The sequence below is a fragment of the Furipterus horrens genome, unplaced genomic scaffold, assembly GCF_987537825.1.
Source record: "Furipterus horrens unplaced genomic scaffold, mFurHor1.1.pri manual_scaffold_9, whole genome shotgun sequence".
In the NCBI taxonomy this organism is placed as follows: Eukaryota; Metazoa; Chordata; class Mammalia; order Chiroptera; family Furipteridae; genus Furipterus; species Furipterus horrens.
The window spans coordinates 95458337-95475104 of NW_028327179.1; the positions used below are offsets into that span (position 1 = coordinate 95458337).

The 16768-nt window shown below is 44.3% G+C and overlaps 1 protein-coding gene across 1 annotated transcript; it reads left to right on the plus strand.

Annotated features, from left to right (window-relative positions):
* The first annotated feature begins 7467 nt into the window (after positions 1-7467).
* On the plus strand, positions 7468-8385 carry TAS2R4 (taste 2 receptor member 4). The gene has a single exon (XM_090286825.1). It carries the CDS (start codon positions 7468-7470, stop codon positions 8383-8385), a length of 918 nt encoding a protein of 305 aa, XP_090142951.1.
* The last annotated feature ends 8383 nt before the right edge of the window (positions 8386-16768 follow it).

A 16768-nucleotide genomic window follows, 5' to 3' on the forward strand; every position in this document is an offset into this window, starting at 1 on the left:
TCCAGGGCTGGTGGGAAGGAGGGAGGGGCTGAGATCAGGGACTGCAGTGGGGCAGATGAGAGTCCTGAGTGTCGCCCTCTGTGAGGACTGGTTAAAAGCTCCCTGTTTGCAGTCGGTAGGAGCAAAACACAGGCATGGTCAGCCTTGAATGCTGGCAGGGCAAGAGCAACCAAGGGACAAGAACTTCTTTCTGGAAGCCCCAGGAGACCAGTACACAACACTTCTCTGCTATCATCAGGTAGAATTAATCTCACGCCTCTCCCCATACACCTGAACCCTAATTAAAGGGGAGAAGCGTGGCACGGGGAGGCTGTCTCTGAGATTTTTGTGTGTAAATCTGAAGACTGAACATTTTTCTGAAGACATCTTTCATATTCTCCCACTGGGTTATACACTTCCCCAGGTGAGGACTCAGGCCATAAACCATATTACCTGTAGAAAAAATTAAGAACCTTATTTTTTCCCTCTGCACATCTGAGTTTGCAGAGAGTAAATTTCGTTGACCGAAGTTCATGAGTGGAGTTTCTCAGCATGTTCGGTCTAGCCTCGGTGTCTGTTTATTGCCAAATACGGTACTTTCCAGCCAGAGAGGGGTGATGTATGAGTCATTCATTGTTGCTCGTTTGTCCTCTTACTGCCCAGCTAGCAGACCTCTTCAAGAAAGGAGTGGGTTCCGGCCAGCTGCTGCATGCTGCTGCAATAATAGTCCAGGAGTAAATACATTTCTCGCTCCATTTTGATGCTTGTTTATCTTGATTCTAGTTTATTCATTCATACCACAGACATTCATTTAACACTTTGCACCAACCACTATATTGGGTCAGTTCCTGTTTTCAAAAACATCCTATTTAGTGGGCAGTGAAGACACAGAAGCAAGTATTTCATTTCTGCATCATTGAAACAGATGCTTCGCCTATGAGGAAGGGGTCATCCTATCACTGAGGGTTCTGGCTCAGGTGACATTTGTGTCCAGCTCCCTGCCGTGGCAGCCATGAACACGCACTGCTCAGTTCCCCTGCAGCGGAGAACATGACTGACAGGTGGCACCAGCCACTGAGAATCCACCACTTTGAGGCCACTCCTGCAGGCTGCTCTCCGCCACAGACAGAGCGCTCTGGGGTATGAAGGCAGGTCTATTCCTCTGAGACATGAGGCCCCTCCAATAGGCGCTTTTGGCCAAGGACTCTCCATAAGCTTGACTGAATTTTTGGGGGGACTGTGCTGCAGCCTGAGACTCTTCCTACCCAATTCTTCTTCCTTCCTCCTTCATGTTTTATAGTAACACACACCCACATCACTGTCTGAAGACTCCATCTACCTTCTCTTCTTTCCTGCCACCTACAATCTCCTGCAAGCCTAATGCCATTTCAGCCTCTGCTTTTCATCACTAAAGGACATTTTCCTTGGGTGCACTGGAATTCTGGAAATTGCCCCAGATTCTTCCTTCTTCTTCAGATTCAATAGTCACCTTCAGTATCCATTTGGTCACTAGATCTATTTGATTGTACTTCGAAAACATTTCTCTCAAATGTCCCCCAGTCTCTATTTCTATTCTTCAGGTCATCAGTGTGACTGCAACAGAGTTCTAATTTCCTGTTCCCAATTCCACCCCATGCAGCAAAACACTTCTACATTACTTGGGTTATGTTCTTTATACAGTGAAAAGACAAACGTAATACTCCTTTCTTCAAGTTCTGCAGTGCTCTTCATTGCTTTGGATAAAGCCCAAACTTCTTAGCTTGGAACATAAAACCATTCATCTTTTGGCCCTTATTTTCCTATCTGGATTCATCTTCCCATTTCTTACTTTCCAAAAGAACCTTGAACTACTTTACTCCCCAGACATGCCATACTATTCTAGCTGCCACACTTCCTCCTAAGCTGCTGTCTTTGCCTAGACTTCCCTTTCTCACTCATCAGCTTTATTAACTTCTCTTATCCTTCACGACCTACCTCCTCCAGGAAACTTTCTCTGACTCTCTCAGATAAAGTTAAGCACATATTCTGTGTGTTTTCAAAAATCTTGTACATGCCTCTGACCACAGTACTAGAATGATTATTTATGTCAAAAATCAGGACTTACTACAGTGTAGATAGTTCACTCTTCTTTATATTTCCAGTTTCCTCTGACCACTCCTTCCTCCTTGCAGCCCTCCATTATTCTGTGTTTTTTTTTTAAGTATACTTTATTGATTATGTTGTTACAGTAGTCCCAATTATTTTCCCTTTGCCCCCTCTGCCTGGTACCCCCCTTCCCTCCAGCAATCCCCCTGCCCTTAGTTCATGTTCATGGGTCATGCATATAAGTTCTTTGGCTTCTCCCTTTCCTATACTATTCTTAATACCCCCCTGTCTATTGTGTTCCTACCAATTATGCATCTTAATCCCTGCACCATTTCCCCATTACTCCCCTTCCCCCTCCCAGCTGATAAGCTTGCAAATGATCCCCATTCCTATGATTCTGTTCCTGTTCTGGTTGTTTGCTTAGTTTTTTTTTTTGTTTTTTTTTTTTGGTAGATTCAGTTGTTGATAGTTGTGAATTTGTGGTCATTTTAATGTCCATAGTTTTGACCTTTTTCTTAAAAAAGTCCCTTTAACATTTCATAAAATAATGGCTTGGTGATGATGAACTCCTTTAGCTTTATCTTGTCTGGGAAGCACTTTATCTGCCATTCCATTCTAAATGATAGCTTTGCTGGATAGAGTAATCTAGGTTGTAAGTCCTTGCTTTTCATCACTTTGAACACTTCTTGCCAGTCCCTCTGGCCTGCAAAGTTTATTTTGAGGAATCAGCTGATAGTCTTATGGGAACTCTTTGTAGGTAACTCTCTTCTCTTGCTGCTTTTAAGATTCTCTCTTGATCTTTCACCTTTGGCATTTTAATTATGATGTGTCTTGGTGTGGTCCTCTTTGGGTCCAACTTGTTTGGGACTCTCTGTGCTTCCTGGACTTGTAAGTCTATTTCCTTTGCCAAATTAGGGAAGTTTTCCTCCATTATTTTTTCAAATAAGTTTTCAATTTCTTGCTCTCCTTTTTCTCTTTCTGGCATCGCTATGATTTGGATGTTGGCACTTTTGGAGATGTCCCAGAGTCGTCTTAAACTCTCCTCGTTTTTCTCAGTTCTTGTTTTTTCTTTCTGTTTTGGGTGAATGTTAATTTCTTCCTTTTGTTCCAGATTGTTGATTTGAATCCTGGATTCCTTCCCTTTACTGTTGGTTCCTGTATATTTTTCTTTATTTCACTTTGTATAACCTTTACTTCAGCCATTCTCAATAATTTCTGTGAGCATTCTGATCACCAGTGTTTTGAACTCCACATCTCGGAGTTGCAGGTTGGCTATCTCCATTTTGTTTAGTTCTTCTTCTGGGGCTTTGTCCTGTTCTTTCATTTGGATGTGTTTCTTTGCCTCCTCAATTTGGCAGCCTTCCTGTGTTTGTTTCTATGTATTAGGTAGAGCTGCTTTGACTCTGTGTGTTGGTGGTGTGGCCTAATGTAGTAGGTGTCCTGTAGGGTCCAGTGGCACAGCCTCTCCTATCACCCAAGCTGGGTACTCAGGGTATGCCCTTCGTGTGAGCTGAGTACACCCTCCTCTTGTAGTTGAGGTTGGTTGCTGTAGGCAGATCAATGGAAGGGATTTAACCAGGCCAGTCAGCTGCAAGGACTGGCTGTGACCACTGACCACCAACCTCTGCCCTCCATGGAGGATCAGCTGTGCAGGGGCAGGGTAGTGGGGCTCTGACGTGGTCTATAGCTATCCACTGGGTATGCTGGCCCTGGGGTTTCCTGGGTGGTGCAGGCCACGGTCAGCCCCCACCTGTTTTTTTGCCTGGGGCAACTCTGCCTGAGCTATAAAGCAATCTGAGATGGCTTCTACTTGTGCTGGGCGTGGAGATGCCCAGGTGAAGCCAAGCTGTGAATCTAAGCTGGCTGCTGCTTGTGCTGGGCCTAGAGCTTATTGAGGCCAACTGTTGCTTGTTTGATAGGATTTAGGAAGTTGTGAAGCCTGAGCCAAGACCAGCCAATCATATGGAAAAGCAGCTTGGGTGGGCCTGTAAATTGGGTGGGGCGGAGTCTCTGGGGATCTCCAAGGCAGTCAAACAGTGCTGGTCAGTTTGATGGAGTCTCAGATACAGCACCAGCTTGCCAGCTCTGTGGAGGATTTAGAAAAGAGACAATGGCCTCTGCTGTCCTTGATGCCGGACACTTCTGTTTCTCCCCGTGTGCCACTGGTGCCTTTCAAGCTGCTGCCCTGGTGCTGGAGCTCAGAGGGAGTGAGTCCGAGTAGGTGAGTCCATGTGTGGGTTCTTTAAGGTAAACTGCTTGGGGCTCCAGCAGTTTCTTCCACCCACTCAATCCCTGCTGGTTTTTGCAGCCACAAGTTGTGGGGACTTATCTCCCTGGCACTGGAACCCTGGGCTGGGGGCCTGGTGTGGAGCTGGGACTCCTCATTCCCGAGATAACCCTCCCGAATTTTTATCATCCCTTTCCATGTCTGCGCCCCTTCTACCAGTCTCGATGGATGTGGTTTCTTTAATCCCATAGTTGTCAGACTTCCATTCATCTCTTATTTCTGATGGTTCTGAGTGATGGTGGTTCTCTATTTTAGTTGTAATTTTGATGTGGTTGTGTGAAATGGCGAGCCACGTCTGCCTATCCCGCTATCTTGACCGAATCTCCCTCCAGTGTTCTGCTTTCTGAACCTACCACACTCTTTTTACCTCTTTCAGTAGAGTTCTCCCTGTTTCCAGTGTCTTGCCTCCCACCCTAGCCTTTTGCTTGGAAACCACTTTACATCATTAAGGCTTTATAAGTCTCCTTAAGGGAGCCTTTCCTGAACCCCCAAGGCTGGGTGAAATGTCCCTCCTGAAACTCCCAACGCACCCTTTGTTTTTCCTTATTTTATTCCCTGATACATGGATCTCATTGCCTATTTGTCTTGCTTCTTCTGCTACTTTGTATGGTTTTTGATGGCAGGGTGTGAGTAATTCTCTTTCCCCAGCACCTGCCGTATCAGTGCCCAGATGATAACAATTTAGTGAATGAATGAACCGATGGTGGGCAGCCTAGTAGAGTTCAAAGAGCTCAGTCTCAGAAACACCTTCTAACTTAGCCACTCATTTTCTATATCTGGCGGTCACTTTCTCTGATCTTCGTTTCACCTGAAAGTAGGAATAACCACATCTTCCTCCTGGAACTGCTGTAGGGTTAGCCGAGTTTCACGATGCCCTGTGCATTGCTGGGAAAACAGTAAGCACTCAAAAAAGCCAAACAAACATGTTTCCTTTTTCTTTCTCCTAAGCCATCTTGATGATCTTGGAAAAACAATTCAAAGATTGTAGTTATTACTTATTCATGACCGATCTCATTCTTCAAAGCCTTCATCAAGCTAAGTTAAGCTAAGTCATTCTTTTGCTCTGATCCTTTGCCTAAAGCTTTCCCTGCAGGCCTGCCAGGGAGCAGAGTTGGGATTCATGACCGCAGGGCTCCCACCAGGAGGTCCTCTTGGGCGCCAGTGAATAGTCAGGTGACAAGACTGTCTTAGGCCCCGGTGTTGCCAGTCTGCTCAGACACACATAGATCAGGACCCAGCTCACCTGAGGGTCGGGTCAGGCCTTCCTCTTTGCAGAGCCCTTGCTGCCTCTCACACAGCTCAGGCGCCAGGAGATGAGGTTCACAAGGAGCCAGTGTGTTTGTAAGGGCCTCACAGACAGAGCTTCTGGAGCTGAGCCAAGGGACAAACACAGAAGTAGAGTCACTACAGTCAGGGAGGTTCATAAGATACTTACATTGAACCGAAGGTCAAATGCTCATACCGCGGAAGAACGGGTTTTTAACACTTTTCCTTTATTGACTCTTTCAGAAATAACTTCTGACAGAACCAGCTTACTCACTGATCACGCTAACTGCATGATCGCATCTCAATTATAGTACCCCCGGCTACTGAGAACCCCAAATGTGAATGCAGTCGGTACTGCTCAATACGGCATCCCCTGCTTTGGGGGACATTTAATTCTAATATCTTCTGTATTACTTATTCTATTTAAGTGTGATATTTATAGTATCAAAACTTCATTACTTTAAAGCAGTAGCCTATTTATTTTATCGATACTTAAGTGGGAATACGTGCTATGATATACTCTTCCCTTTAATCAGTGCCTTGCTAGCACCCTCGGTGTTTGCCTGTGTAACTGATCTGGGCATGCCTCTGTCAGTGCCTGGTAGTTTTGTACCAAAAGTCTTTTGTGCAAAAAGCCACTGGGCTCCAGCCCAAGGAATTCTTCAAGGCTGGCCTTCAGTCATCTGTGTTATAGGGCCTCGTGACTTTACTACCCCCTTCTGGACCGAGTAATCTTCACATCTTAGCTCCTTCTTGCCTGCTCCCATTTGGGTTGGGTAGCAGGACATTGGATGCTTTGTGATGCTAGTTTCATAACCTACACGTGGCTCATCCAGGGTTGTGCTGTGGTTTCATCCAACTGCTGGAGTAGAGAAGAGATGCACTCACTGTTTTCAAAAGTATCATTTGCCAGGAATATTGTACCCTTTTGTCCCTGAGCAATTACAGAGAAACCAGGCAACGAGATGTCTTTCTATGTGGTCCACAAAACTATAACTAAAGCATTCCTGTGCATCTGGTACCCGAGTACTTTGATTGGCAGTTAAATGCCTAAGAGGAAATAGTCACCTGAGAGCTAAGCATAATCCCCGATCTATAAAGGAAACGTGAAATGGCTGACATTTCTTTTCCAAGCAGAAGCAGATTGCAGCAAATGACTGTGGCACCAATCCCTATCTGTGGCTGGTGAGGGGACGCAGAGTAAGGGATCATCGCGAGAGGATGGAATTAATGGAAAAAGGCTTTCTCGACGAGATGTCAGGTCCTTGAACTTGATCTGTTAGATAACTGTCAATCACCAGAGGTGCTAAAGGATGAAAGGGTAACATTGGTCAGAATGACAGCTGTGACATGACCAGATCACAGGGGAGAGAGAAGGTGGGTCCAGGCGACCCACGGATGTGCGGATGGGGTGTGGCTGGGCAGTAGTGAGGCGTATTCTGGGGTTGCTGTGAAATAAAGCTGCCTTCCCTGTGAAACAGTGACCGCAACCGTGCTGGGCGGGAACTCTGTCCTTTGGATTTGAAGTCCTCGGAGCTTGCCAGTACTGTCTCTTCAGCTGTCCTTCTCTCGGGGGAGTGGCCTCCCAGGTTCACCGAGGCTGCTCTGAATTAGGAATTTATAAGGAAAACAGCACATGAGGGAAGAAGTAGTAACGTAATCTTTGGAAGATTTGCATCTCAGTCAAAGCAGCTGGCTCTGAGACCACTAAAGGGCTCATTTGTCACACTGGGGAAAATTGAAAAAGGAAATGTCCTTCCTGGCTGGATACCGGTGCCTCCCTTTACATGTCAGCATTCCTCCTGTTCCCCGCGTCTGCACCACAACTGCCGGACCCTGCGTGAGAGAAGATGCTCAGAATACTCTTTGCTGTTACTGTCTCAGCAATTCTGAATTTTGTAGGACTCATTGTGAATTTGTTTATTGCAGTGATCAATTACAAGACTTGGGTCAAGAGCCGCAGAATCTCCTCTTCGGATAAGATTCTGTTGAGCTTGGGCATCGCCAGGTTTCTTATGCTGGGACTGTTTCTACTGTCCAGCGTCTACTTCTTTATGTCTGCTGAGTTGGAAAGGTCAGTCTTCTTGTTTACTCCTTTCCTGTTCAGCTGGGTACTTTTGGACTCCACCATTCTCTGGTTTGTAAGCTTGCTCAATGTCTTGTACTGTGTGAGGATCGCTAACTTGCAACACTCACTTTTTCTCCTGCTGAAACGAAATCTCTCCCCAAAGACCCCCAGGCTGCTGCTGGCCTGCGTGCTGATTTCTGCCTTCACCACGCTTCTGTATGCCGTGCTCAGACAGACGATGGGCATTCCTGAATTTGTGACCAGGAGAAACGGCACAGAACTGAACGTCATTGAGGGCGCCTTGTCTATGGTGATCTCTTTGTTCTTGAACTCGTTTCTCCAGTTCATCATCAATGTGACTTCCACTTCCTTGTTAATAAATTCCTTGAGGAAACATATACAGACGATGCAGAGAAATGCCAGTGGCTTTTGGAATCCCCAGACGGAAGCTCACGTGGGTGCTATTAAGCTGATGGTCTATTCCCTCCTGCTGTACATCCCATACTCCATGGCTGCCCTGTCCCTCCACCTCTCTTCTTCTCTGAGGGTGAATTCGGGACTCCGATCCGTGTGTATGATTATCTCCGCTGTTTACCACCTGGGACATGCTGTTCTCATTATTCTCACACACCCTAAACTGAAAACAAAAGCAAAGGAGATTCTTTGTCTCAACAGAGAGTGGAATATCAGTAGTAAATAGCGGCTGCAGCCACTTCATGGTTTGGGAGCAAGATTTTTTTCTGTTAGCAGTTTTGCCAGTGATCCGAGGAATTTATATTTGTAATTGCTGATCAGACTTCCTAGGCCTTTAAGTGCCTGCATTTCAGTTCATTTTGCAAATGTTTTGCTAATATTTTTAAATGAGGCATTTTATTTAAGGAATTTATTTGAGGCATTACTTATGTATTTTGCATGGGCATTGCATTCTGGGATCATGGAGGTCACCACATTGTTTTATCAGCTACTGAAGTATAATGGAAATACCCCAAATTAACCAGTACATCATAGTTCACATGTGTAATGTAAGCTCCGACAATTGTTTATCTTTTTTGTAATTCAAGTGCTTGGTTTAAGCCTTTCTTTTCTTTTCTTTTTTTAAATTGAGCAATATTAATTATTAACATGAGTTTCAGGTGTGCAATATTGTAATTTGTTTTCTGTTTACACACTAGCATGCTCACCAACAAATGTCTAGTTCCCATCTGTCAGCAGATAATTGATCCCCTTTACCCCTGTCACCCTCCGCCTACCCCCTTTCCCTCTGGTAACCACCAATCTGGTGTCTGTATCCATAAATTTGTTTTGTTTGTTCATTTGTTTTATATTCTACATACCACTGAAATCACACAGTTTTTGTACTTCTCCATCTGACATATTTCACATATTTCCAGGTCCATCCACATTGTTGCAAATGGCAATATTTCACCTTTTTTATGGCTGAGTAGTATTCCATCGTATATATGTGCCACATCTTCTGTATACATTCCTCTGTTGGTGGACACTCCGTTGTTTCCATATCCTGGAAAACAGTGTGGATATTCTTAAATGAAATGAGTAGAACTACCAAATAATCCCCCAATCCCTTTCCTGGGTATTTATCTGAAGAATATAAGCACAATAATTTAAAATATATATACATCACTATATTCATTGCAGCATTATTTACAATAGCCAAGATGTGGAGACAGTTTGACTTAAGCTTGGATTGCAAGGCATCCACTTCAGCAAATAAACACATTGTTAGTCACACAACTAGGTCAAGGGCCAGGCCACCTCCCCACACTGAGGCTCCTTTGTTTTAGAGATCTTGTTTGATTTTAATAACTGATCAATTGGGCAACATGTTTCTTTTTGTTTCTCTGCATAAATTCCCGCTCCTATCTTCTGAATTCACCAATAAAAACTATTCCTTCGAAATCCTGTGTCCCCACCCCCTAACTGCAATAAGAGCAGAACCCTAGGCACTTCCCTCCTCCTCTCTCTCTCTCTCTCTCTCTCTCTCTCTCTCTCTCTCTCTCTCTCTCCCTCTCCCTCTCCCTCTCCCTCTCCCTCTCCCTCTCTCACATTCTCTCCTTGTGACCGCACTGTGTGGCCTCAAGTGTGCTGTGTCATTTCCAGGTTCTGTGAGTAATAAACCTTTATTATTTCGAAGTTTCCTGATGGTTATTTCTAAAGGGTGGTTGCAGTCACAATAAGAACCACAAAGGCCTGTCCAGCCACAATATTGGTTATTGATAGGCTGAGACCAGCACACAATGTTATTATATTTCTGAGGTTTAGCTGAGGTGTCCTGTGTAAGGACTCAGCACTGGGAATCACTGGATTGGCTTAAAGTATAGCCAGAGAGGGCAAAGAGGAAAGGAAAAAAGGAACATTTCAGAGAGAAAAGGGAGCAAAGAAAAAAAGTGAAAGAAGATAGGTATACGCTGTGGCAGATGCACGTAAAAAGTGTCCTCGACTTGCTGGTGATAGTAACTGAGCTGTATATATACACACACATACACACACACACACTCAACACATACAAATACATACAAGCCACATCTTCTTTATCCATTTGTCTGTCGACGGACACTTAGATTGTTTCCATATCTTGGAAAAGAGAACAGACGACTGGTTTTTCCAGGTTTGTTCTAGAAGGAAGGGAAGAGCCCGAGTTGCTAGGTGAGGGGAAGTGATTAGGATTAAAGAAGACCAATCTAGGATAGTTCCAAGCATCTTAAAACCCAGGGAGTTAACCTCAGGGCAATGTCCAAAGAAAGTTACAGAGAGTACCCTTCTAGTGGCTTGATGGGATGCTAACCCATATGTGAATCTCTTAATTAAAGCCAATTCGATCTTCAAATTTAAGAAAAAGCAAGTTTCAAATAGTGGGATTAACACAATCTTTGTGCAACTTTATGGAAGATTGTACCTCAGCATGTAATAATGGAATCCAGTGGGAGGCCAAGAGGAGCCATTGGACGGGTAGTGGGAATGCCTGCCTCTGGTGAATTTACATCATCTTTTGTGAATTTGTGCACCGACTCGTATGAGCACTGCACAGTTCTCCAGGACAACGCTAGGTTTTCTTTTGCTTTGTTGGAACAGCAGAACTGTGGGTACAGAGGTGAAGGAGTGTGAAGGTGGAATACTGATAAGCTGTGGAATGGGAATTGGGGAAAGACAATTTATATAGTTTTTTGGTGTTTATAAAACAATCATGTAGCATTTGCAGGCCTCAAACTAAATAGTCTTATTCAAATAGCCTTCTCTTTATTAACAACAAAGAAGAGAAATCACCAAATTTTACAAATTATCTGAATTCTTTCATTTTGGCCACTGGAATGTTGACTGCAACGTTTAAGTAAGACTTACCCAAACCAGTATTTTATGCTAAAGACCTTGGAGGTACTCATAACTTTAGAATCTTCAGATTAGGAGATAAAAGGGTTACTAAGAGTGATTAAATGCACATTATGACATAAGAACTCTAAATGAGTAGCAGAAACCCTCAGGGTTCCCCAATATTCGCTTTTCCCTCTTCTCTGCCAAAGTAACAGAATTTTGGCAGCTGATTGCATTTTACAGCTTTCTCTCAGAAGTAGATGTCGCCATGTGACCAAGTTCTCCCGATAGAGTATGAGCAGCAGTGATGCATAATTTCTAGGGGACTCCCCTAGACAGGTATGCCCTTCCTTCCCCTTTGCCTGTTCTTCTTCCTATGCACTGGAAGGCAATGATTGGTCATCTGGGACCATGCAGATGAGGGGACCACCTGGGAACTGTGAAACGATTATCCATCCTAGAGTTGGCTCCGTCGTTCGCGACACCTGCTCTGGGTTGCTAACACCTTACCTGCAGGACTGTGCATGAGACGCAAACAACTCCATTCTCCCAGACACTGTATTTGCCTTACTCAAATAAATTATGCTACACTGCCAATTACGTACAGTAATATATCTTCATGATGAAGTAGTTTGTAGTTATTTATTGTCTCGTAGTCAAAGGACATTTTTATATGACTTGAGAAAATACTTGTGATAAGTGAAATGAAAATAAAAACATGTATATGCAGTATGATACCAATATTTGCAAACAGCAATGATCTTTAAGTGGAAAGTTTAGAATAACTTTTTTTCTTTTTTTTACATTTTCTAAGTTTTCTATGATGAACATATATTTCTTCTGTAATGAGAAGAATCACATACTTTAAACATACATGGTATATAAATTTTCTATTTGTCTGCCTATTGAAAGGATATAAAAGGTGTTCTGATGTCAACATTCATTCTCCTCTCTAAGAAAGGCTAAGTGAATACCTTGCTTCTGGTTGGTCTGGGTTCCTTTCTTGTCTTGGCAAAGTTCTGCTGTTTCATTTTTTGATTCCCTTACATTGCTTTTAGTTTGTCCCCATCGGGGCTGGATGTGCTGTTCCTACATTAGGACTTTTATTAGGACTGTTTTTGCTGTTTGAAGAAAGTCTTGAGTCTTTGTTTAGGCCCTTGCCCTGTGTTCTCCTTGGGCACAGCTTTAGCAACATTGTGGGCCTAGAGCTTTGCTGGTTCCAATGAGCTCTGCCACTAAGTATTTATTAACCAGGAATTTAAACAAATTTTTTGAAGTTAGTTTCTTCAAGATGTGATAACTTCTAGGCTCTCTAATGCTACATTCTCTGCCTGTTCAGGAAAGGAGGGGATGTTTGAAACTCCTTATTGAGAAGAGTCACTTCTGGAAAGGAAGGGTGGGTGCCAGGGCAGGGTCTGTATGACATCATGACACACTGTGGCAGCTGTGACTCGGGGGCATTACCATTAACTCTTAATTGCCACTAGCCCAGTATTGGCTTAGCTACATTTTCACATGTTATTTTATTATTATTTTCACTTCTTTGATGGTGTATGTATTATTGTACCCATTGTACAGATGAGAAAACTGAGGCACAGACAGAATAATTAAATGGCTCATTATAAGAAAACTAGGAAGGGGTAGACCCAAGCCTCCAGTTCATCTTCTGATTCTAAAATCCAGGCTTTTCCTACTATATCAAGGTAGGTTGAAAGACATAGGGATGGAGTAATACCATGCCCCATTGTAAAGCTTTATTTTCTTGAGGAAGAAAGTATTCAAAATGATGTCCAAAGCAGGACTTGTCCAGCCTAAAAATCTGCTCAGGACTACTGATATAAATATTTATCTGTCTGTCTCTCTGTCTGTCTACTGAGGTTGGGGAAGGAAGGTATGAAAATCTTGTGGGTGTTTAGTTTCCTTAGGTGAAACAGATATCACGGTGTTCTGTAAATAGTGGGCTTTTAGTCCTGAAATTTATGTGAGGTCCATTTTTAAACCAAGAAATATTAACTTTATAGAAGGAATCATTTAAAATTTTCTCTTGAATGCTGCTTCTGGAGAAGGAATAGGCTAACAGAAAGATGACGAGAAAGTAGAATTTATTTAAGAACTAAATGAAATTCTTAGCCAGTTAAAGGATTTAAAACACTCATTTATATTGCCGAAATTTCACTTACCCATGCTACTTTGGGTTCCCCTAATCATTGTTACCAGTATTCTGTTGAGCCCTTTTCAGTTGTTTAAAGAACAAACCAACAAAAGAAAGAATCAAGAGGAAGGAGACGTTCATCTTATAAAGCCTGAATGAAATGTAACTTTGAAGATAGCCCTAAATGCCAGTGTTCAGGTGACACTGAATCTCACTGAAGGCTTTAAAGGAAGTTTCCCAGGAACGTTCCTTTTTTAAAATTAAAGGTGGAGATGGGTCTTCTAGTCTAGCCTGCTGCTTCTCAGAGAGGGCAGGAGAGGTGAGAAGCAGTCGGGGTCTGCTGGGAATTTTCTTCACATTTTGTATGCCCTGCCTCCCATTGCTCCGGGGAATGGGGGAAGATTTCAGGACACTCCCTGCTCACAACAAGGGGAAGTGGTTTGACAAAATTCTCCAGGGGAAGGAAAGTGTGTGTGTGTGTGTGTGTGTGTGTGTGTGAAGATTTGCCTGGCATGGAAATTAACAAGGAAGTGAGAGAATTAATGGAGGTCGGGGAGGAGAGAGTGAAAGGGTGTGTGAAGGGTCAAGACCAGGGGGGCGGGGCATGGGCTGCACACCATCCCCCCACGCTGGGTAGTGGGTGTGAGGTCAGTTTTTGGGGAGTACAGTCGTGCCATCATGTCAGAAAAGCTGGACTCTGTGGATGTCAGCGGTAGGGTATATTCGGCAAAGCCATGACTGACTATCACTTTCGGAAGGAGCGGGAGACCCTGGTAAATGACTCAATGTGTGTACAGCCTGCTTGCAGATGCGCTGTCTAAACACAGGGACGTCCTTTACAGATTTGTTTGGTAACATTTCTGAGCACTTTTAAATGCAGGAAAATGGGTGGTCTCAGTTTTGCTGCGTTCATAGTTGGGACAGCAACTGTAGAATGATGACCTGAATCTCAAGAGAAGAAATAGTTAGATATACTGCTATTGCTCAGAAAACCTCTTTTCCTGGCTGGTGTGGCTCAGTTGGTTGGAGCATTATCCCTTACACCAAAAGGTTGGGGGTTCGATTCCTGGTCAGGGCACATACCTGGGTTGTGGGTTGGATCCCCGGTTGAGCAGATATGGGAGGCAACCAATCAATGTTTCTCATATCCATGTTCTTTCTCTCTCTCTCTCTCCTCCTTCTCTTTCTAAAATCAGTAAACATTTTTTAAAAAATTAAAAATAGAGAAGATCTCTGTATCTTTGACTTTAGCATATGTTTTAAAAGACCTTTAGTGTATGTTTTAAAAGACCTGAGGTAATTTGTCTTCCGTCTTCATTCTTGCTTCCTAGAAATTCTAGAATCATACAGATCACCTTTCTCTGGAAGCGACAACTAGGAACAATTCAGTTCTTTCCAAGACTAAGCAGACTTCAGGTGCTCCCCTATTTCATTGGAAGGAGTGAGTATGGAGAGAAATCCCCAGGGAAGGAAAGAAAAGTAACATTAATTAGATAATAGAATTTTCTGGACACCAGGCTGGGTGATATTATATGTCCTTTTATCATTACCATAGTCCTGCGAGGTAAGTATTACCCTTTTTTAAAAAAGATTTTATTTATTTATTTTTAGAGAGAGGGCAAGAGAGGGAGAGAGCGAGAGAGGGAGAGAAACATTGATGTGTGACAGTAACATCGATTGGCTGCCTCTCAAATGCCCCCAACCAGGGACCTGGCCTGCATGTGCCCTGGTTGGGAACTGAACCAGTGACCTTTCAGTTCACAAGATGGCTCTCAGTTCAGTGAGCCGCACGAGCCAGGGCTATTATACTCTTTATAAAGAGGAACCTGAAGATCTGAGAGGTTAATCGCCTTGTCTAACTAAGGACACAGCTACTAACTCACTGAGTTGGGAAGCAAACCCGCACCTGTCAGACATTGAAGTACACTGCCTTTCTATAAGTGGCCCCAGTGCCCCATTTATAAGTCCCCTCTGCAGGGAGCTAGTCATGAGGTTTGTGTCCCGTTGGGGTCTGGTGCCAGCATGAACCTGTGAGCTCTTTGCTTTGGATGAGGGGATCCCAGAGGGGTACGGACCCCGTGAACCAGGACCCCCACCTCCTTATAAGGTGATGGGGAGAGAAGCTGGAAAGACTCTGAATATACTCGTGTGTATGCTGACGACTTTTGTTCCTGTTACGCATGCTCGTTAAAAGCTCAATCTGCTCCGTGTCTGCATTTCTGGACTCATGGCGCGTTAAGTAAGAGAATTAATTTCCCGGGTTAACAGCCGCTACAGAGGAGTTGCCTTGACGCCACCTGGTGGCAGTGTGGCCACAATTCCAGGGTGCCTCCCCAAGGCCAGGGGGTGGGGTGGCGATGGGACATGTCCGGTGCGCACTAGGGATGGCGCTGCCCTTAGTCTTGCAACTTGGTGGGGGAGGGCATTTCTGGGGTGAAAGGTCAGATGCGAGTCTTTGAAATTGAAGGCTTGTAGGTACTTCTTTCTCTTTTACGTGGCTTTGTGTACCTTGGCTGGCCTTTTCCCACGACGATCTCCAGCTCTTCCCCCTCCGGCTCACCGCCGTCGCGTCTCTGGGGCACGCGTGGCTGCTGCCCTGCTCCCCACTCTATCACGACGGCCTTGCTGGGGACGTCTGTGGGGGCGGCCTGAGCTCGGAGGTCCTAGAGGCCACGCACGGCGCGGGAGAAAGACCCGGCTGGCCCTCACTCCGGGCTGTTGCCTGCAGCAGAACTAGTTTACGGTCAAATTAATTAGAATTTTTGTTCTCAATTCTTCTTCAATTCTGATATAGAATACGAGGGTAACGTGAAAACCAGAGCAGAAACCAGAGCTATCGCTCTGTAAGCAATGCAAAGTACGTTCTTTTCATACTCTCCAGAAGTCAAAACTGAGTTTTCCTGTTTTGCATGGGAAGGATCACATTTTTCTGAATTACTGCAGATGACTTCATTTTCTTTGGCAACATACTGTGTCTCCCCTGATGAAAATAAGTGGAAAATAGCTATTATTTTGAAATAATGTGTGTTTGAAAAAAAGACAAACCATGCATCAATTGCTAGATACTTTTTAGGCAAGCATTTTTCTTATTGAATTAACTCAATTCGCCATGCGGTTTAGCCTTTCTTAACACCAGTGATAAAGTAGTCTGTCAAGAAACATATTCATGGCAATTTCCCTCCTTCCCTCCTTCCTTCCTTCCTCCCTTCCTCCCTTCCTCCCTTCCTCCCTCCCCCCTCCCTTCCTTCCTTCCTTCCTTCCTTCCTTCCATCCTTCCTCCCTCCCTCCCTCCCTCCCTCCCTCCCTCCCTCCCTCCCTCCCTTCCTTCCTTCCTTCCTTCCTTCCTTCCTTCCTTCCTTCCTTCCTTCCTTCCTTCCTTCCTTCCTTCCTTCCTTCCTGGCTAGACGAGGCTTTCTGGATACATGTCAGCTGACTACTATGCTTTGTATGCAGTTCACTGCCCAGAACCTAGAGTGGGCCAGGGCAGTGTAGCAGGCAGGTGTAGTTATGTCTGCTGCCAAAAAGTCACCATAGAAACCATATTCTTGCTTTTCTCTGACTGGCTTCTTTCATTTAGCACAACACTGCCCCGGCCCATCTACGC

Excerpts from the sequence above, each read along its gene's own strand:
- TAS2R4 (XM_090286825.1), top strand. The coding sequence starts at position 7,468 with ATGCTCAGAATACTCTTTGCTGTTACTGTCTCAGCAATTCTGAATTTT.